Source organism: Aulonocara stuartgranti (assembly GCF_965226115.1).
Source record: "Aulonocara stuartgranti genome assembly, chromosome: 16".
NCBI lineage: Eukaryota > Metazoa > Chordata > Actinopteri > Cichliformes > Cichlidae > Aulonocara > Aulonocara stuartgranti.
The window spans coordinates 31,632,446-31,655,662 of NC_138952.1; the positions used below are offsets into that span (position 1 = coordinate 31,632,446).

Consider the following 23,217-nt stretch of genomic DNA (forward strand, 5'->3'; position numbering starts at 1 on the left):
TTTGATTTTAATGGTCCTGCTGCACTTTGAGCGCTTTTTTTAGCCTGTTTCTGGGGAGAGGATGAATCGAGAACTTTCTGTGTGGACTGCGTGTTTCTCTCTGTGTCTGTGTGCTTTCCCCTGTTACAGTACAAAGTCAGTCAGGCAGTTAGATGTTGGTGTGGCGGTGTTTGATTGTCTATATCTGCCCTTTACTGGATGTATGTGAAACAGGGCAAACAAGGATGTGGTTTTAAAATTAGGTGACTGTTTCCATGGCCTTGTTTTTATAGGCCTCTGTGGTACTCAGAACCACAGAACTGTTTAAAACTGCTTGTGCTCTGCAGATGAATCACATTTATTCTCTGGAAATTCACACTGTAGAAAATGAGGCACTCTTACATTTGTGGAATAGGGACACTGCCTGCACTGTACACAAGGGCTCGTTATGGAAGCCTTTTTCTGCCAATGAAAAAATACTAGGCATCAAAATGTCAAATTAGGGACTTCAAAATTTCAATTTACTAGCTAAAACTTAGGGGTTAAGTAAAAATTGTGAGACACCTAACAAGGAATTGTGAGCTAATAACCCCAAATATTATGGTTGGAATTTTTTTAAAATGGTGAAAACAAGTTTCCGTAGATCCCACTCGAAAACCTTTTCCTGTGAAATGTTTGGGTCTGTTTGCCCACTGCTCTGTGTCACATCCTGCCGAACGATGACGGGTTTGCAGGGTCTCTCATGTGGAGGATGATGTGGACAGCAGGACAGATATTACATCAGAGTCAGCTCACCTTGGTAATAGAATAGAATAAACCTTTATTATCCCACAAATAAGAAAATTTGGTGGTTACACAGATCTTATAGCAAGAGGGATATAAAATATAAATGCAAGACACAAAGTGGTCCTATACACATAAGCAACTGAAGTTCGTATGCATGTACAGTGAACAAACAAGCTGATGAGTAAGATAACCAAAAAATTGTTAAACTGTGTTACAGAGTCTGACAGCTGTTGGTAAGAATGACCTGTTGGTAGCGCTCCTTCCTACACCGTGGGTGTAAACGTCTACTGTCGAACGAGCTGCTCAGTGCTCGTACAGTCTCATGCAGGGGTGGGAGGGGCTGTCCATGATGGATGTTAGCTTAGACAACATCCTCTCCTCCCCAACCTGCTCAGTGGACTTCATTAACCCAGCAAATGTCCAAGTGTTCAGTGATAATTTTCATAACACATGTAACGATGGCCCTGTAATATCAATTCATTTTCAGGTGTGACTACACATATAAGAAAGATTGTCTCACTACCACCTATGAACTTATAGCAACAAAACATCATGACTGGTACATTGCACTAAGTCAAACATTCAGGTCACCTTGAAGATTTTCTCAAACCACTTTCTTTTAGGATAGCTAGGTTTGCCGTTTAAATGTGTAGATATAAAGGTTTGTAAATTAACACAACACTCGTCTACTGAACAACATGCTCAGAATATTTATTGCATATATATATGTGTATATACAGTGGACACTGATTGCAGTAGTAATATCTTGTGCAGTACAACACAACAGCTCTATTACATTTTTCCCACGTTACAAAGAAAACATTGTTTATATTTGGTTAATTCATTCCAGTAAATCCCCACTGCAAACTACAACCTCAATAATTAACATAAAATTATTCATTTGCTGGTTAGCAGCCATTATAAGTGGATTTTACAGGCAAACCTGATAAAGATGGAGTACTTTGCTGATGCATCAGTTTGGTTACTGTGCGTTACAGTCAGGCACCAGTTACAACGGTGATGTTTGAATCTGGGGAGATGAACAACCAAGAGAATTAAATGTCAAAAAAGCGAGTGAACCTTAAAAATGTAACATTTGATTTACTTTACAACAGTTTTCCCTTTAGTTTATTTTATTTTTCAGTTTCATAAAAAAGATCATCATTCAAAGCTGGCACAATTCCCTTAATGAAAATGTTGCATCTGGTGTAATTATTGATATTAAATAGATGTTTAAATTATGCTAACATTTTTCCTGTCTTATTATCACTTTGAACAAAGACTTGCAGTCCAATTCAGGTTGGTCCTTTCAAAGCGTGCCGACTGCAGTGATGAAATAAACTAAATAAATAAAAAGCTTAAACAATAATCATAACTCTTTGTAACAGTTTATAAATATCTTCTACAGATAATGTTTTGGATATAGACTTCTTTAATATTTTGTAGTTAAAAGTTCGTTGTGCTGAGACCTGTGATTAGTCTGACTGGGAGTTTATTTACCGTGAACATCTGTTGTCATGGTAATAAAGTTATCCCATGTGAAATAATATAAAACTAGTCAACATGAATAAAAGAAGTTAATAGAAATGCTTTGGTGGATTAAATGTTAATAATTTTTTCACTGACTGGATGTTATTCAAAAAGTTTTTTTACATTGTGCTCGTTCACACTTTGAGGACTGTTACACAAAGCATGGTTTGAGTTTAGTGAGGTAACTTCACTAAACTCAAATCCAGGTTTTTCACTGTTACGAAGGGTCGCTTCTTACTGGAGTACATCGCCATGGTAACTTGCACTGCAGTCCTAAGCTGCTCTGAAGCTCTGTTTGGTATAAGAGAAATCACCACCTACTGACCAGTCAGTTTGACTTCTTTCTTTTTCATATTTTAGAGAAAAGATTACTTGATTAACTGATTGGGAGAACATACACTAGTCCTCAAGGTTAGTAAGCAACATTAGGTGAGATATAATGTTTTTACCTGCTGGTTGCAGACTGAAATATCTTTCAGGAAAGCCCCTGTCACTGTACGCACGGCAGGTGTAGTTTATGTTGAAGTCCTCCTCCTTCAGCTCAGAAAATATCAGCCAGGTCTCTAACCACGCACCTTTACTGGAGCCATCTTGGGGCAACAAACTGTTGAAGACAATGAGATGAGATCGTCCTAAAATTCCCAAAAGTCTCAACGTTCTCAAAAGTAAGCAAATAAAACAAATTGATGGAGATTTAAGGTACTGACCGCTGTTCTAACATGTGGACACGGTGAGAGGTGTTAGTCTCAAAGAATCCATCTTTGTCCAACCAATAAATATCAACGATAGGCTTCCCAACACCCGGCACAAACACCAGGCACCTTTTACTGAAGTTGTACCCTGAAAACATGCGCAAAACAGTGACTCAGTATAAACATGAAACTGTATATTTAGCATTTACTCTCCCTGCAGAAGTCTGTGACTTTCAACCCAATATGTTGGCCTAAATGAAGCCTGAGATACATAAATATGAAATCAACAGAACACCACATTTCTCAGAAGATCTTAGAGGACTTACCGCTCTGTGCTTTGATTACATCATTGGAGGGTTCATGCACTTGTGGAACCAAAGAGTAATCCCCTGAAACAGAGAACATCAAATACTGTGTATCTTACAGTAGAGGTTGAATAATCACAAAGATATAATGGAAATTGAATCATATTTCTCTTTCACAGTTTTACAGTAAGCAAACCTAAGAAACCATTATTACTAACACAACTGATGTTTCTTTTTCTGTTATTATTTTTATTGTTAAAATGAAGCGATTATGCTTTTTTCACCGGATTTTTGTCAACGTACAGTAGTGTCAAGATAGTCTTTGAGGCCTTTGGGCTGGGATGTGTTGGGCAACCGTGATTCTGTCCTTTCAACTGCGCTCAGTATAGAAGTCACGATACCTCAGCTCGCTTGCAAGTGTTTGGGAGCTGTTCTGTTCTGTTTTGTTTGTGTTTGAGGGCGTTACTGTATATGCCTGACTAACTGAAGTGGATATCACGGTCAGTTAGCAGTCAAACATAAACCTTGCTTGAATAACAGAACAAAGACACAGCTGCCCTTCTCAGCTGTGTGGGGGCTCCTGACGAGGTCTTTATCTTGTGTAGCCCAAGGCAAACACAGTTTTTGTTTTGTATTTCCCCGTCTTGTGCCACATGCTTGTTCAAGATATAACATAACAATTTTCACTAAGTGAATCTGTGAATCATAATTTGAGGTATCTAGGTGCTAACCTATAAGCTACATGAGGCTTAGCGGGGGATAATTATGACACAGTCAAACCCAAGTAAATGAAAACCAAGTTGAGTGCTCGGAAATACCAGCTTTATGACTGAAGAGCATTGTGCACATCTATACAGTTACTTATTGTATCATCACTGTTATTTTATAATTCATCTTTACATATGGACAAAAAAAAAATCACTCTGTTGTCTTCTTCCTCTTTTTTCAGCTGCTCCCTTCATGGGGCGCCACAGCAGATCATCTGCCTCTATCTCGCCCTATCCCTATTGCCCCTTTCTGTCACACCCACCCTCCACATGCCCTCCTTCACTACATCCATGAATCTTCTCTGTGTTCTACCTCTTTTCCTCCTGCCTGGATGCTCATCCTCAGCATTATATGTCTAACATAGCCCATTTCCCTCCTCTGCATGCGTCCAAACCATCCCAGCCTTTCCTCTTTACATTTATCTCCAAACTGTTAACATTAGCAGCCTCTCTGATATGTTCAATGCTAATCTTAATCATTTTTGTCACACCCAGTATAAACCTATATAGATCTTCAAATCCCCCAGCTCGGCCTCCTGTCTCTTTATCATTGCCACCATCTCCAAACCGCCATTATCATTATCTTCCCTCCAGTCAATACTTCCATTGCTCTAGGTTGTCTTCCACCTGCTCCCTGCTCTCACTACAGGTCTGCAAACATCATAATTCACATCATCATAATCCTGTCTGACCTCATCTTCAGCCTGTCCATCACTATCGCAAACAGCATGGTCAATCCCTGGTCCCACCCCCACCTTAAACACCTTCTATCACTTCGAATGCGCCCCGCACCACTGTCTCGTTGTCCTCATACATGGCCTCCCTCACATACTTCTTCACCATTCCTGACTACGTCATTCAGAGCCAAAGTTCCTCTCCTAGCATACAAAAGTATGTCATCTGGACCAACTGCCCTTCCACACTTCATCCACTTCATAGCCCCCTCACTTCATTTCAGTGTTTCTCTTAATCTACAATCTCACCTTTGACCTCTGCGCTAATAGTCTCTGACACAGATCCTTTGATGCCACCCAGGGTGAATGTCAGAGTACAGGTATAAGTGCCTTTGTGTTGAAGGTCCACACTGGTAATTTTCAGTCTGGTACCCCAGTACTCATAGCTGCCTGTTCCGTCCTCTATGGGGTCACAACCCTAGAGGGAGAAACGCATAAGTCTTTTTTCAAATTAACAATGCATGAAGAAAAATGTTAACTATTTAAATTGGAGAACAGTTTACAGCCACTGGGATAGTTTTGATGCTCCTAATCTGTTCAGATAGACATTTAAAGAGTTCCATGATTTTTAATATTATTAAACTGTTTGTTTCCCTTCCACAAAATTAAAGGGCACGCACACAAACACACCGAGACTGGGATCTGCTGTCAGTCAAATTGCAATTTTTAAACACTTGTATCTCCCCAGAGTTTCAATACATTCCTGGTATTGATAGAAGTTGGAATAGTGGTAGTAAATAGTTGAGGCTGCAGCTACTGTGCAGTCTCTCCATTAAAACCATTAGGTTTCATGCAGCACTCAACAACAATTCTGGAGAACTCACTCTGTACCACTTGATGGAGGAAGAGATGTTGTAGCTGTTCAGCTTATTCATTTCGTTCTTCAGAGGGCAGCTCAGATTGTCAGTGACTCCTTTTGTAAGTGGCTGATAAGCTTTCCTCGGCCTTCCACATTCTCCTGTAGGTCTTTCATCCACCACCAGTCGGCTGGCCTGCCTGTAGCAGTGGGAAGGAGTCCTGTTGGGAAATTAAGCAGAAATATTATAAATGAATAGATAATTGGGCACACTCGCCCTGGCAGTGACGGTCATTGTTTGACCTTCTTCACAGTCAAAAATCAAACAATATTCATATTAAATTTGTTGGAATTGTAAGGGATCTTGATCTTAGATTTTGAAAATCTAAATCTAATTCTGTGTTGGGGATAGATAATATTGCAGCAGTGCCGCTGCACGGGAGGCGGACGCACCTGAGCGGAATCCGGTTGTTGTTGTTGGAGTGTGTGGCTGCAAGCTGCAAAGCTGCAGCCCGTGTGTGAACGGCAATTGGAATAAAAGTGTTTGAAAGTACTGAGATGTGGGCGGTTTCGTCATTCTCCTATTATAATTTCCAATACAGTAAAAGCCATAAACCACTCTGTGTTCACTGTGATTACTGATAGATCATGGAGGCAGTTCGATGAGTTGTGTAAGGTGTAAATTAATACTGTGTTCTACTCATTTCTAATATTTCTACTTCTACTAGTGCTTCCTACCTCAGTATGGTCACATAATCCCCACTGTCATTCATGGTTACATTGAGAATCCACAGAGTCTCCTCGTGCACCAGGATGTGACCAGTCTGACTGCTGATTTCTTGGCCTGACACCGAGTTGTACCACGTGATGTTGTACGGGACAGTTTTGAAATCAAAGACGTCTGAGGACACCAGTGTGCTTCTCAGCATAGCCACATCTCCAGGAACAGAGAAAACCCTCTCAAACTGGAGTTTGTAGTCAGTACAGTTCTCTGCAACATACATGTAAGTGTGGAATAGAGAAAATAGTTATTTAACCTTTTATTGCTGAGAAATCAAACATTTCAAAGTCAAATATAATGTTGTTATTTGTTTGAAATTAATTGAATTGAACTGAACTGAACTGAGATGTGACATATTTCCTGCTCCATGTGTTTTTACTTGAACTTTCCCAAGCAGAGTTAAAAATCAGTGTTGTTGTAATTCTATCCCTGGCCACAAGAGGGCAATAAAATACTTCAGATCATGCTAGTGGCTCAAACTGCAGCTTGGCAAAAACATGACATATGATAAATTTACAGAAACATTTAAAAATTTGTTAATGTGTTCAGTGTGTGTGTGTGTGTGTGTGTGTGTGTGTGTGTGTGAAGCAGTGTTACTCAGCTCACCCTGTTCAAATCCGCTACAGATTCCACACAAACCAAGGAAAAACACAAGGCTTGCCAGTGTTGAACTTGAACCCATGGCTGAAAAACAAAGATACAGAACATTTAGAAGTGAACATGCTAAGAGTCACAGCAAAAACCTGAAATGGAAATCAGCTGACCTAGTGCCAGGTCTTCCTGCGTCTTTAAATTACATCCAGAGAATGTGAAAAGCCCAAGAGCCTTTAAAATCCAGCAAAAACCAGAGAAACTGAAAGAGCTAACTGTACACTGCCTGATATTTTCTCTCTCCTGCTCACTTCTCCTTTCTCACGCCATCTAGCTCCTTCTCTTGATCGTGAATGACTAGCGCTCTGGTATTTGAGGAGCTGCGTGTGTAAGCCAAAATGCTGCGTAATGCTTTATGACTGGAAGCAGACCCAGAATTCCTGATAACAGTCCAGTGTTAAGTGTTGCTCCCTTGGCCAGCCTCTACATTTTTGCATGGAATGTATTAACCCCTCAGGAGGAACTGAATTAAAACTGGTGAATTTGTATGAGTGTCGGACGACATCAGATTTGTTGCTATGCAAATCATACCCCCAGACAGTAAAGTGTCAAGTGGGACTAAGTAAATGCACAACCCAAGCCTCCATTAGTTCGCCAAAAACACATAAAATAAAGTTTACTAAGATAAACAAAGATAGTCGCCATTCTTCCGAGGTTTCTTTACAATTATCCACTTCTAGAACAGTTTGGTTGCCCAAACTTTTTAACGAGCACAAAAGTGATCGTTTGCCAAAAACTGATTTCCAGTGTTGCCGTGTGTGTGTTTTTTTGTTTGTTTGTTTTGATGTGTAATGTCTTTACTTATATTGGTAAGTAGATTTTAGTGAACAGGGTTTACGGGGTTATATATAAAATTTTAAAATGACCTGTTTTTTAAGTATCTTTATGACTCTGCGTTATTGTACCAACATTAAAACCAATCCAGTCCCCTTTTGGCCACTAAAAATATCTTTATGGAACTATTGTTATATAGTTGCAATTTCTGCTATCCTCTTAGTCACTTTGTCAAAAACTGACTGCGGCTTCTAGCTTGTGATACCAATGTTGTTTTGTGGCTCAAGATGACTTATTTTATATTATTGAGGGATACATTTGATATGCTTCGCTGTTTAAAGGCCAAAAGTTTATTCATGGCAGTTTAAATACTTGTAATTACTTTTTGGCAAATGCCAGAAATCAGTTTTTGGCAGACGATCACTTTTTGGCACATCGGTAGCCTACGCCCACTTACACACACATGCAGTGTAATGATTGTTTACGCAGGCAAGCTTGACCTTCAAAATAAAAGCACCACAATTTGAACTAAATAAAATAACAAATAACAAATCCCACTTTAATATGGTCATTGGTTTACTGAAACCCACAATTGCTCCTATCGCATCCACCGTGATGAGTGCGAGTGTGATTATGACTGTTAAAGTGTTGTACGAATATGAATGTGAATGTGGCTTGTAGTAAAAAAGTGCGCGCTGAGACCGATTTGATTTAACTGCATGCGTCCGTAGTTTTAATGTGGTTGTTTACACATAGTGAGGTAACCTGGTAACCTCGACAGATTGCGGCTGTTTAGCCCGTTGTGTTTGGCACTGAACATTTGATCTAGTTTTAAACAACATGTAAGCAGGGACTGTGTTTACAAGCAGATAAACCAGAGTTTGTCTTCAAAAGGTGCAAAATGTGGGCCTGTACAGGGCAGGGGTGCCACCAAGGGGGTCGCTGGGCAACCCCCAAAATTTGCTGCCCCGCCTTAGTGCCTCCGGGCAAGACTGCCCTATGTTGGTAATAATGTAATAAGGTTGCAGACAAGCTGGTGCAAATCCCTGGACAGATCACTGGTGCATCTCAGGGCATAACATAACATAGAGACAGGCAACAGTTCACACTCTTGCCTGATCTAATATTTATGATTCTAATTCTTATATGATTGTAATATTTATTTGTCTTTCCTGACCAAGTTTGCTCTTAACCCTGGAGAACCAATGGGGCCAGAGCCGACCCCATTGGCTTACTAGGGAAACCATGGGGTCAAATTTGACCCCATGGTTTCTCCAGGGTTAAAGGATAACTCCATTCTGGGAGAGCCGATGCTTCTGCTCGGCTCTGCTGAGAATCATTAAAACAATGGTTGAGACTTCCAATCAATCAATCAATCAATCAATCAATCAATCAATCAATCAATCAATCAATCAATCAAAACAGATTATTATGGATTTTAAAATCTTATTTGGTTTTGATATGTACCTATTCTTAGTGATATCAGCTGATATCGACAATTAACCAGGCAGAACATTCATTTTGCTCTTTGTCATACTTTTTCAAGTAAACTATATTTGCCGACAGCATATTAAAACTGGAAATTCTGGTTTTATGGTGTGTCACCCCTGTATGGCCACCTCTATGAAAACATTCTGGAGGCGACAGGGACACAGACAGAAGGGCAGGGTGTGGTCGAGTGAGAGCGAGGGCGAATGTAAAGAAGGTGCAGTGCTTGTTACAACCACGGCAGTGAATCAGAGAAGTAAAATGTTACGGTCCCAGCAGTTACTTTTTCAAGCAGAAATAAACACGCCCACACCTCCCAACAAGCCAGAGGGATGGTCTTGCTTCACCAGCTTTTGTGTGAAAGTAACCGTAACTTAGTTCCCATGTGTAAAAACAGTGGATTGAAGGGACCTTTTAGTTCCCTGAATCAGCTCCTGTGACTGAAAGTTCCAGAGAATCTGAGTTGAAGCCCAGCATATGACATTTTCTAATAAAGAAGCAATAAAATTTAAAATCTTCCCAGGAATTCAGTACCAGCTTTAAGTGCCGTTAGAAGCAACATCTGGGTTTTTTCACACCTGAGCACCTTGTTTCTTCTGGCTGACATCAGTTCATGAGTTTGCATAAATGTGCATGGTTTTCTCATCAGTTCAGTGTGGTTTACGCATATGTCTGGGCAATTATTAAAACCAATAGAAGACCAGAGAAAATGGCATTTAACTTAGAATTACATATTACCAGCCTTTCACTGAACTAGTACTGGTATTACACAATCAGTCCAGTCATGAGTCCAGTCATCAGGTTCAGTTACAATTAAAGTACACGACTAAAGCAGAAGGCAGACATGAGTGTACTGAGTAAGGAGTGACTTACTCGGTACATTTTCTACATGGATCTGAATCAAACATGCTGATTTACTGAGTGATTAACATCTTAACAGATCCATTCATGTTTGATCCAAAATGACTGTTACTGCTGGTTTTAACTTCCTATTGAATTATTTGCATGGATGTGGTTGGAAAGCGCCAGAGGAAAAAACAAAACAAAACATTGCTTTCCTAAATATGGTACAGAAACCTGTCATTAACAGCACACAAGCAGTTAAAATAAAATCTCAATTGTTTCATAAATTCCCCTCACCCCCACCGACTTCATCCACCCATCTTCTGAAACTCTGTATGAATAGTAGTTTAGCATACATGCTTGAACTGGTTGAAACAGCAGCTGTAATACTCTGTATGAGGTCACGTTCAGATGAGATTTAATGAGATTTTTTTTCTAACATTGTGTGACTTCACACCCGCAGAGTCTGTAGCTGCAGATAGTGTGGAAACTTCACACAAAACAAGTGCAGTGCTTTTCTGTGTTGAAAAGGTGATAAAATATAGAAAAAAATAAAAGGAAATATAAATTTAAAAAAATGACAGATATTAAACAAATGTGTGTGCCAGTCCCGGCTTTCATGATATTGTCCCCCCCTCCCATCAGTAGTAATTTAAAAACGTTTATAATGCTTTAACAGCTTTGGGGCAGAAACTGTTTTTAGTGTATATGACCATGATTTCATTGCATTGTCTACCCGATGTTTCGCGATGGTCCGATAATGAATCTATCAGCACATCTTGAGTCGTTTGCAATTTTAAGTAAAAAGAAATAAATTGGTACATAATATCACAAATCGGTATGGTAAGTTTTGACAATCTGCACCAAGGCAAGCAAAGGCTTTTAGAAGAACACAGTAGCAACGAAATGTGTGCAGCTGCTGTGGGAAGAAGGAAAGGAAATGATCGAAACCTCAAAATTCTCACCTGTGTATCACGATACAGGAAGAGCTACTGCTGATGGGAAAACTATAATGAATGGGAGATTGCTTGTGGTTAAAGAGGGCTCCAGTGAACGCTGTGAACGTGTCTTAACACTGAGTGGTGTTTGTTTAGTTTTGTTTCATCAAAATGTTTCACATCTTTCTGGGAAAAATGTAACCAGTATGCAGTGTGACACCACAGATAAAAACAAGCCAGTGCCTTCAATAAGTGTTATCCTGGGTTCACAGGCCAACCGTCAAAGGCAATATTGGTTGGTATCGAGACTTGGCTAATATTAGTGCTTTTATTGTTGGCTTGTGTTTTTTTACACTGCATGCAAACCGCACAGGATCTCGATTACACGTGCACTTTTCAAGTGGTTGTTGTTTGTTTTGAGCAGAAGCTCTTCTGAAGAAATCTCGTTTCTAAGAAGAAAAGGTTCACAACATTTTGACTGTGAGAAACAGGCATGCAAAAGCAGGCTCCATCTATCTAAAGCTTATATTCACTCAGTTTTTGTTCATAAAAGCAAAACAAATAATGGAAAATAAGCACGGCTTAAAATAAAGTTGGCTAAGTGGTCTTTAGATTTAAACAAAAAATATTTTCAAGGTATAAAAGGAGAACTGAATTTTAATTCATTTTAGACCCAATATCTGTGTCTGCTTCCAGTGCATAGTTGAGCTATTTAGACAAGTTCAGGCAGAGAGGGGCGAGCGTGGGAAGAAGTGAACTGGTTCATCGGGTCACGCTGCAGACATGAGGCTGAAGAAGACAGAAACGAGTGAGTCACCGGAGGTGTAAACCAGCGGGCAGGTCAGGGATCCCAGAGGTTGGCTGCGCAGTGGATTCAGACTGAGCTCATGTTTACCAAAAGTCAGATGACGCTTAACTTTTTCTTTCTTACTGTACTTTTGAATGACTCAGAGCCACACATGCACTCTTTGTGAAATGGTGGTGTACCACCTTAACTCCAAATAGATTTATAGTTGTGTAATATTACACTTTTCAGCACCTTATCTTGGTACCACTTTCACACATTACTGGAAACATCCTTAACTGCAGACAATGGCTAATCAGTGCAGCTCAAAATATTGCTTCCTGGCAGGAAAGAAGCAGGTTTCCCAGCCAAGATCTGCCTATTTTGAGCACTATTTGGGTTTTTGGAAGAGAAATTCTCTATCATTTTTGTCATTGGCAGTGTTGCAAGATCTACAGTTTATGCACTATTACAGCTACAGTCAATAATAAACTTCAAGCGGACACCTTATGCTCTTTATTTTGCTTTTTCCCCCTCATAAATACTCTGTAATAACTGTGGAAGCTCACATTAAATATAGTTCTCAGTAAAACAAAAGTAGAGATAAACTCTTTTTCAGTCTTTGGTCTACTTTAAGATCTTCAAGATCAGGTAGAAAGGGATCATCTATAATAGCTCATAACTGTTTAATATTCGCTGGGAGCTATTTGACTGTTATTCAGAGATCACACTCCATCTACAAAGGGCCACACAGCTATGACAGACTTGTGACATGCTAGCTTCACCATGCACAGTTCACAGCAGACCTCCCATATGATGTAGCCTTCACAGATGCCAATGACAGTATTTATACTTTTGTGTATCGTGCACCTCCATTACTTTGTATTGTCACTGCCAAAAGGCTATATAGTGAAGTTTTCTCTTCAATTCGATCTATTCTCGTTCAGTCAATTTAACACAGGACCATGAATCCGGCGTGAGGCACACAAATCTGCCTTTGATCACAGTGTATCCACTCGCTTGCTGTTCAGACCTTTTGTTTGCAAGGGGTAGCCAATCAGAGCAAAAATGACTTAAAGGGACAGGAGCTAAAACACCAATACTAAGCAGTTGTACCAAGACCCACTATAAGATAAATGACTATTCTGAATAATGTCATTAGAGTTCAATAATAACAATAATAATACTAATAAAAGTTTTGGATGAATTAATCAGAAAGCATTTTGAATCTAAACCTCCCCGATTAAGTTTCAGTCAAGGCACAAAACAAGAAAGTGATGCAGTTTTTCCAGAGCAAGCAGCACTAAAGATGTCTGCTTCTGGGAACAGATGGTGGAAGGAGTGAATGGCTGATGAGAATATCGTTATCATAGTGTTGATAACCACTTTAGGGAAGGGTGCAAGAGGAGCAAGGCTGCTGGAAATCATTTCGTATCTTAAGATATCTTAAAGCAATAATCTACAGTTTATAAAATCTGCTAATCATCTTCAGCACGACCTTTTCTGTTTGCATTCATTGGACAAAGTCAAGCTGTATGTTGTAAACCACAGCAGTGTTATTGAAAATGCTTGCATGGCAGAAAACTTACAGAAGCTGTTGGGAAATGGGCCTCGCTAACGGACCAAATTTGTGCAATGTTTAAATTTCGCTACAGCAAACTGACAGAGAGGAACAAGCGTCTGTTTTCTGTTTACATTTGGTTAAATGTTCATTTGGTCTACAGATCTGTTCAGTCATGTGAACTTTGTCCATCTGTTTATAGGGCAGCGATTGCCACATACACTGAAGAGCGGTCACAGGTGCAAGGTACTGATAACACGAACATCTCAGGAAAAGACAGACACTTTACGTGCATGCGTAGCTCAGGATTTTACTTTCAATTCCATGTTATGTTGGAATTAAATTAGTTTGTCAGCAGGTTTGGTGTAGCAGCTTAAAACTGCACGAGCCTGAAACAACAAGTGCTTTCTGTAGGGCAGTCAAATATTTAAAATCAAGGATGATGTGGAAACAAACAGCAGTGAGCTCAGCAGTGATTGGCTTTAAACAGAGGTTGCAAACTTTGTATGCGTCACCATAAACATACAGATTCCGGTTGTGATTCAGATAAACGTGCAACAGCAACAAAATGTTCTTTCAACTGCTGTTAACAAACAGCTCGCAGCTGTAGGAGACAAACTCTGGACTTCAGGAAGGGAAATATCACAATACTCAAGCACTGCTCAGGGTTCATCTTTTTGACTGACTGATCAGTCGAAACCAACATTAAGTTGCTAAAGTTTGTCCTTAAAAAATTCTAAGCAGTATTTTAACTCATTTAAATGTTCATGTTTACTCAATTTCAGTTTGCTCTTCCTCCAATTTGCCTTTAACCTCATTTAACCCCATCTTGTGAATAGTTTGAACAGCGCAGAAATGTTTTGGAGAAACGTGGCAAATGTCAGCTTTTTAACATTTCCATGTTCCTAGAATGATGAAAAAGTCCTTAGCTAAGCTAAAACAACAAACTTTTTTTTATTTTAAGGGGAAGAGGATGTGATTTCAATGGAGAATTGAAACCCAGATCTTCAATGAATCGCATCAACCAGCAATAAAAGTAACAACTTGCTCACAAGACTGACACACCCTGTAGGTCAGTCATAAAGATGACTTATTTATCTTTGAGCACACAGCCTAGTGTGCTCAAATAACGCCTAAGACTTTTGGATTATTTTCCTTTGTATAGTTGTTGTGGATTTGTTAAAATATGCAGAGGAGGAGAATCTGTGCGCCTGTTCTTGCACCTCCAAGTTTCTACCTTCTGTTGCTGCTTTTAAATCCAATAAATAGTGTTTGCATTCTCAAGCGCCACCTGAATTTCATGGTGTGCATAGCCTTTCCTAACCAAATATCTGTATTTTTATATTTATTAATTATTTAGGTTTTTATTTGCACCCAGAGAATTTTCTGCACTCTAATTCAGGATGCTCACGCCTCTTGATTGTTAAGCATCAGATCAGACTATTTTCACAAGCTGAAAGGAAACACGCTGTCCTTAAGAACACTTTGAATCTTGTTCTCATGTTTGCTAAACCAAGTTATTTTTAACCATGTCTGAGAAATTCTGTTTTAAATTAAAGATGCAGTATGAGGAAGCCTTCCCGGAAATGTGAGGATGACCATCCCTGCTGGCCTGATAAGAGACGAACAATGTGGGAATTTTCTAATATAAATGACATTTCAGCCCTTAAGAGCGCAAAGGGAGACGTCTCAGAAATAGTGATGGAATAGTTTTCTAAAACTAGCCTGCAGAAACCGTGCCATCCTTGAACAAGGGTTAATGGCTTAAGTTTAAGACATGGAGCTTGTGGGAGGTTATCAAAATACATGACTCAATTAGCTCTGAAAAAGGGAAAGCAACGGGAGTTACCCTTCCTTCAGCCGAGCCTGAGAACATGAATAGTGTGACTGTGTTTTTTCACATTGTGGAAACAATATTGCAGGTAGTGTGAAATGGTAATTTGTTTGTGCTTTTTGGTTTGAGGTGAAATCCTCTGTGAGAAGGCTGCTCTCGTTTTTTTCTATTGTGGCTCTGTTATTTTTCCTCTAAGCTATCTACCTTAAACATGCAAGAGAACATAATGTAGAAGGGTCTAAATGTCCAAGTAAACACAGTTTCTAAGAGCAGCAGTAACATACAGCTGTGAATGAGCCAGGTCTTCCGGTTGAGTGAACGCTGGCGCGACTGGCTGCCGCTACTCACCGGCCGCCACTCACCTAAGTCCACCCTCAAAACTCATCTGTTTAAAATTGCCTATTCTTAAATTTCTGTATGTTTTAACTTTTATCTTCTATTTTTATCATCGTGTATATTTCCAGTTTTTATCTGTTGTACAGTGTCCTTGGGTGCTTTGAAAGGCGCTATTTAAATAAAATGTATTATTATTATTATTATTATTAAACTCGAACAAACTGCAGGCTTGGGAATGCAGATGAATGCTCCAGAATTACAAGATTTTGTTCAGGGATTATACTGCGTATCCACATGAGAAGCTGAAGCCTACAAGTGTTTTGTTTTTTTCCCTTTGCTGTCAAATCACTGTGTACACTCCCTGCAGTCCCTGCCTTAAGCAAGCTGTGCCTGCTTCAATTTCCTCTTTTCTCCTCCTTATACTAATATTTGACAATTTGCTTAATTTCCTCCTGCATCAGTCTAGCCTATCCCTCATCACCCTGCTCTTTCAACACAGAAATATTCATAGGCTATTGTTTATGAAAATATCTGCAGGTGGATTGTTCACAGTTCAAGCTTGGTGTTTAAGCTGCTGTTTATAGAGCTGAACCAAGTGTATTGACTAATCCCCATATGCATCATTTATAATGCTAAAGAATAAATCCAGTGTCCTCTTTCTTAGCAGGAGAGTCAATGTACAGTTGATGTAAACATGGGGCAATAACCTGTTTTAACACAACAGAAAAATGACTGAAGTCCCACACAACTTTTTCTTATTTTCTAGCCAAACCACTGTGCATATGTTACATCTGCAGCAGCCATCTACATTTGCTCTTGGATTAAAACAAATAACAGTTATAAATAACTGTCCAAACTCCCGAGGGAGGTAGAAAGGTCTAAAGGGGAAGGACAGAAGCTGAAATATCCGCACAACATGACAAACAAATGCCTCTCTGTGTAACTCTTGAACTGATTTGACGATATGCATTTCAATACATTATTAAATCAGAAAAACCTTCCCTAAATCAAATCTCTCATTCCTGTCATCAAAGCCTTCATTGGGTATATTTGTGCAGGGTACTGATAACACACAAAACAAACAGCACTGTGGCTACAGGAACCTGTTATAAATGTTGACAAAGTTCAGTCACGGTAATGCAGGAAGAACTCCTACATAAGCTTTGGAGATGACAAACTGCGAGAAAACCGCACAGTACAACCCACACTGAACAACCACCCAGAATGCACCTAAATGAATCACTCCTTTAATGTGAGGTTTTTGATTTGGCATGAAAATCGTCCCTTTTTCTTCTCATCATCTGTCAGTTTTATACAAGAAAAAAGGTGTCAGTATTGCTATTCCTGCTCTATGAGATCTATCCATCGCTCAAAAATCAAACATTTGTGTTGGCTGCAGTGGGCATCTTTACTATAGTGTGAAAGGAAGTGTGCCTCCTTTGTGGTAAACATTACAAACGCACTTTTTCGAAAAAGTAAACAGGCGAATGGTAGACCTCATATTTCTAAGAATTCGAGCACCGAGGCCACATTCAGTGGCAGAGTTTGCCCCAGAAAAGTCAGAAATTATTAAGAACATAAACAGCTTAGGAACAAGTAAGTGGTAAATATTGACTCACCTAGGAAAAAGAGACACCGAGGCACAACACAGGCGAAGGAAGGATGAGACAGTTTACTCGACACGGCAGACCTAAGAGAGGAAATCTCACCTCTGACCCTTGCATGCAGAGAGGAATCTCAAACGTGCTGCCCAGCCGGTGACTCAACAGCTTTGTTCCACCTCCACAGGACGACGCACAGACACAGAGGAGGAAGAGTGTGTTTGGATTGCACCTCTCAGCTCTCTGTTCTCCTTCCTTTGCATTTCAACACAGCGTTAAATCAGCTAAACCTTCCCGAAATCAAATCCCTCACTGCTATGTTAACTAAAAATAACTTATTCTGGTTCACTAACTGTTAACCAGAAAAAACGCCCATAACATAAACACGGATGTTAAATATAAACAATATATTTAGTTGCTCATATTGTCTACAAGAGCATAAGCACATTTATATTTGTCGTTAAATATGACTGAAAACTCACTTTTCATTCACAGGATATTTAACTGTTGCAAGATTTCAGCAAGAAATGTGAAATCTTTGTGTTGTTTTTTTCCGCAAAAGAAAAAAAGTCTTTGCTTTCAAAGAAATGTCTATAATGTAATGAATTAACAGAAGAACTAAATTCACCCTAAGCATGTTTAAAACGCTTCATTTTACTTTGGCGGAAAAGAAAATACACGCTATTATAGTTCTAATTGAAAAGATTAAGCCAGAAGAAGCAGAAAGCAGAAAAACTGTATATCCTTACTGTCAGATTTAATGAGGACGAGACCCCAAAGCAGGACTACAAACAAAAAGCGAAAAAGCAGGGAGCCAGAAAATCAAACACACAAGACACAGTTCTGGGATCAGCTCGGCATTGAGGCAAGCATGGGGAAGATGGCGGTTCGTACGGCCGGCCAGGTGGCCAATCGTGCAGATAAAGCAACTCTGTGGGCTGCCTGAGAGACCAGTGACTGAAACCCTCTAATGGTTTGAGTGGTGACAGGCATTGGTGATGGGACACGTCAGGCAGATGGACAACATGCCAGCAGTGGAGGTTCAGTGAGAGACTGTGTTGAAGGAGGAGAGGGGACTCCTCTAGAGGCTTGTGTGGAAGCCAGCGATCACTGAGACAGAAATACGCTGAAAGATGGATGGGAGCCCAGGAGCTGAGATGGAGCAATCACATGTCGCAGCAGGTGGTTGACAACAAGAAGGCTGATGCTGACAACAAAGGAGACCCTGGTGTAGGCTTGGGGGTAGGAACAATGTAGGAACTCCACAGAAGGCTCAGCAGGTATCTGCATTTAAGACAGAGACCCTTATACTCAGGCTGTTTGTTTGGAACTCTTGGATTCAGGATTGTGCTCACACACTTGCAGAGACGAATCAATGGACTCAAGCTGAGACGCAGGTGGAGAGGGACCCTTGGACTCGGCATGTTAACGGCAGTCAGGGTGCCATTGCCTGTCCTCTAAAGGTCTGTGTATCCCTTCATGGATATGTCCCAGATTATCACTGACCCACCGCCAAACCGGTCATGCTGGATGATGTTACAGCAAGCAAAACCTTCTTCTCCACAGCTTCTCCAGACACTTTAGTGTCTGTCATATGTGCTGAGGGTGATCCTGCTCTCATCTGTGAAAAGCACTGAGCATCACTGGTGAACTAACCAATTCTGCTATTCTATGGAAGATGCCATTGTTTCACTGTTGCCCCTCTAATGCACCTGTATTTAATTTAACATCAAAGCAGCTGAAATTAATTAACACCCCCCTCTGCCACTTAACGGACAAGATCAATATCGCAGAGGTTTAATTGCCTTGATGCTGAGTGCAACACAATGCAAAGGAGGAAAGACATCAGTAATGTTCACAGAGAAGCAACTGTTTCAGCCCGTCAATATTAGACGGGTTATAAGGCCATTTCCAAACAATATGAAGTCCATCATTATGCAGTGAAAAGATCATTCAGAAATGGAAAACATTCAAGACAACTGCCAATCTTCCCAAGGAGTAGACGTCCCAGCAGATTCATCCCAAGATGCTCAGAGAAACTGTAAAAAAACACCCAAATAACAACCCCCTGTCTAAATCAGAGACAAACAGCTGTTTATGTTTTTAAACCCATTTTGCACAGAGAGGCATTTTTTGAAAAATGTATTGATAGCAATGTTGAATATTATTACACAGGAAAAAAAAAACTACACGTAAAATAATCACACCGTGACGCCTCTGCCTTTGTAAATGGAGGGACAGTAACTGCGTGTTTATATGTAAGCGTGTAAAACCTGCAGATAGTCAGATTAACAGTATTTTGTCTCTATCTGCCATTCTGCAATTCATCTCATGTAAACAATAACGTGGCGCACAGCGTGACATGAAAAAAGGCACATACCTTTGACGCTGCGTGACGAACTCTGTATTCCTCGTCCACACGGAAACGCAAAAAAGGAGGAAAATCTCAGTTTTCGCTGATTCGAAACGCCGTTTACGTGTGGATGAAACAGCTGCGTTTTCAAAAATACCCGCGTAGGTGCGGACGTAGCATAAAAGAGTTAGTGGTTTATTTATTGCAGTTTACTTGTATTTGCTTAATTGTTTACTAAATGTTTGAGGTGTGAAATAAACCGCAATGGAGCAAAATATGGGTGTGTGTGGTTGGAGGATGTGTTTGTGCATGCATGCGTGTGCGTGTGGGGGGCGCGAACATTTTTCATGTAAAACAAAGGGGGGCCCAGCAAAAGAAGTTTGGGAACCGCTGCATTAAAGCATTAATAAGGCAACCACGTGTTTGTGAATGTCAAAGCACACAAACCACAGGAAGGCATCCTTAAAACATGCTTCAGCATATCTGTGTATTCGGCACTTGACTCAGATAACCTAGAATCCGGACATACTGGGTCCTAACTAGAGCCCATTCAAAAAGTTGAGATGAGGTAGTCCATCAAAGCAACAAATGATAAGGGGAAAAAAATTCCTCCAGAAATTCAATTAAAGTCTCTTGAGTCAAGCCCAAAGCAATTATACAGAGGTGTGAAGCCACACCCGGGCTTCCCCAGTGGATAAAGGAATCCCCATGAGCCACAGCCATTCGTCAAGATATGAGTCAAGCCCTACATCGAGTACAATCCCTGAGTAAATGTCACATTTTCAAACAGGATGTGCTGCGAGAAATGTGTACCAGTTCAAAGCTACAATTCAGCAGTGAGACATATCCCGAGCTCACGCAGCAAATGTTCTCTTTTCTGTTTAAGTGAGTAACCTGAAGGTTTTTTCCCTTTTTCTCTGCCTACTCACTGTGTAGACTGTTGGTGACTTGTGATATTGTATTTACAATTTTCAGGTATCTGTACTTTACTTGAGTATTTCTTTTTCTGGCAACCTTTTGCTTTTACTCACTACATTTACATAAATATCAGTACCTCAGCGCCTAGCTAGCGTTACAGAAGAGGAGCGATTATAAAAGAAATAACGCTTTTTAACCGTTTGTGTGCAGTTTGTCTCACAGTCTAGCTAAAGGTTCAGCTGTTGTATTTCAGATGGAGAGAGAAGAAAGAGAGCTAACGTCACTCAGAGATAGAGAAAGATAAGAAAGACAGGACAGGAGAGGAGAGGAAGGAGAGAGGTTAGATGTAAAGGTAGGGGCTGCTAAGTGATATTTCATAAACTGGAAATTTCAAATGTTTTTAAATCAGATATTGGGTCTGTACATGAGACATTATATTTTTTCATATGTGAAACGTGCTGCAAAACAAACTGAAGTAGACGAACCATGTTATTTAAAGGTTGCATGACAATCCTCTACAGCAGGGGTAGGCAACTCCGGGCCTCGAGTGCCAGTGTCGGTGCCAAGTGGATCAAGGACACATCTAAAACCTGCAGGACACCGGTCCTCGAGGCCTGGAGTTCCCCACCCCTGCTCTACAGGTTAGTGCAGGATAAACAGGTTAGTTTGCAGTTGTGGACATCCACAGAGGGCAGCAGGTCAGTTGATTACAGCCTGCACACTAAGAAAATCTACTGGAGCTCTCAATAGAAATGATTGTGACTTATGATTCTTTTCCCCACACTGAGCCATTAAAACAATTTAAGATTTCACCACATCCCACCAGCAATGTTGGGAAAGTTACTTTTAAAATGTATTCCATTACAGATTACAGAATACATGCCCCAAAATGTATTCTGTAACGTATTCCGTTACGTCACTCAATGAGAGTAACGTATTCTGAATACTTTGGATTACTTAATATATTATCATGCTTTTTACAACTACGTGAATGTACTATTGCTGTGATTTATTACTGTTACTGAAGGTCCGCGGGTCCGAACCATAGTAAAGGGACCTCTGGTGTTGGGCTCGTAGCCGAAAAATAGCTTTACTTTGTTGTCTGGGTCAAGTTTGCTAGCGAGAGACAGAGAGAGGAGTTGAAAGGCTGCTCCAACGGAACTTATTGTTTCGGAGGAAAACATGAACACAGCATACAGTCTAGTCGTAATAGCTTACTTACAACTGGGCTCGTCAGGCACTCTTCTTGGCTGCAGTGGTTATTATTATATTTACATGCTTCCCGCTCCCGTTTCTGCTACGATAACTACTTTTCCACTCTCCTTTTTCTCCCTCCTCGCGCTCACAGACACATAACGGGTATGGCAGTCCATTCTCCCTGCAACACGGACTACACTGCCCATAAGGCTACATTCTTTAGGGCTATGCCTGTAGCATTCTGCCTGTTAGCTTAGCACAACAACAACAACAAAAAGGCGCTCTCTCACCCAGGAAACACACAGTCACAGAGAGAGCGCGTGTCGCCCTGTAACCATGGCAACCGTAACTCTGCCGCCTGGAACAACAGAACATAGCTGTCAAACCAAACCCAAACAGTCCTGACCCGCCACAATATGAAACAGGAAAGTTCTGCTGTGTAATCCATTTACTTCAACAAAGTAACTGTATTCTAAATACGTAACGGCGGTACATGTATTCCGTTACTCCCCAACACTGACCATTGTACTCCCATCCTTTATCCAGCCGCTGGTCTGCCATGTTTAAATGACACCGGTTAAGAGGGAGCATGCCAACTGCATTTGTGAGCGTGTTTGTGGGCGTGTGCTTGTGAGAAGAAAGTAGCTTAAATAAATATCACGTGTTTTTTCTTTATTTCTGAGTCCTCTGTTGGTTTACTTCAGGCTCCAGTGAGCAATGCTTTTGTAAAATATCTGGGCACATGTACGTAAAAGCATTAAAAGTAGGAAAATCATTTGAATCTGTCTCTTGAAGGAACAGAAAAAAATGTGTTAAAGTCTGTCTGGCGCTTACGTCACCGACAGGACTTCGTACCAAATCTGTGTTGGTCAACATGACACTGATCTAGAAATGAGACTGTGTTGAGTGCCACACATGCAGAAGCATCATGGATGATTAGAGTTCAGAGGTTTTGATGTTATGGTGTTAGATACCATTGTTTAACACAGGAAACTCACCAGACTGCTGTTATGTCAGTCCTTCTGTCAAGGCAACCGCCTCCTTAGTTTACGTGAAAGTCTTGTAAAAACATCTTAAGGTGGAAACAAAAAAATCTCATCTTAGACGTGTCCTTCGCAGCTCATACTTCCTCTTTCTGTGAGGACTTAAGCACATGTGGCAATTTCCTTTTTGGGAGATATTTTGAAAGCCAAATGATGTCCTAACATGTTGGGCAATCTTTGGGAGGAGAGCGTGCTGTTCGGGTGATTCACACATACACTGATCTCTTCCACGCCAATTACTGTGGAGCACCTTTTTAGTTCTTGTTAAAACAATCTTTATTTTAAGTGCAATTGTTGTTGTTGTGTGTGATTTTTTTTTCCGTTTTCTGTCACGTTAAGTGGTTCCAGCAGCCTGAGTGCGTCTGTCTCCCACATTTCTGCGTGTTATGACGGTCACACTGAGCCCTCTTGTGGCTGCACGGGGAGTCAGCCTGACACAACGTCGAGCTTTAGCCGTGAAATGTGTTTCAACTTATGCTAAACTTTGATTTTAATGGTCCTGCTGCACTTTGAGCGCTTTTTTTAG

At 40.4% G+C, this 23,217-nt stretch overlaps 1 protein-coding gene across 4 annotated transcripts; it reads right to left on the minus strand.

The window, feature by feature from the left end:
• Positions 1-779: 779 nt before the first annotated feature.
• LOC309690338 (interleukin-1 receptor type 2-like) lies at positions 780-22,815 on the minus strand. Of its 4 annotated transcripts, XM_082507388.1 has the most exons (10): positions 22,647-22,815; positions 17,289-17,435; positions 6,977-7,054; positions 6,328-6,580; positions 5,618-5,810; positions 5,043-5,211; positions 3,314-3,376; positions 3,003-3,135; positions 2,745-2,899; positions 780-1,795 (listed from the first exon to the last, which is right to left on the minus strand). In XM_082507388.1, exons 3-10 carry the CDS (start codon positions 7,050-7,052, stop codon positions 1,764-1,766), a joined length of 1,074 nt encoding a protein of 357 aa, XP_082363514.1. In that variant the 5' UTR covers positions 7,053-7,054; positions 17,289-17,435; positions 22,647-22,815; the 3' UTR covers positions 780-1,763. The 4 variants fall into 4 exon arrangements, with proteins under 4 accessions (XP_082363514.1, XP_082363513.1, XP_082363515.1 ...); XM_082507387.1 differs by lacking the exon at positions 17,289-17,435; XM_082507389.1 differs by lacking the exons at positions 17,289-17,435; positions 22,647-22,815 and adding an exon at positions 17,199-17,220.
• Between the last annotated feature and the right edge of the window lie 402 nt (positions 22,816-23,217).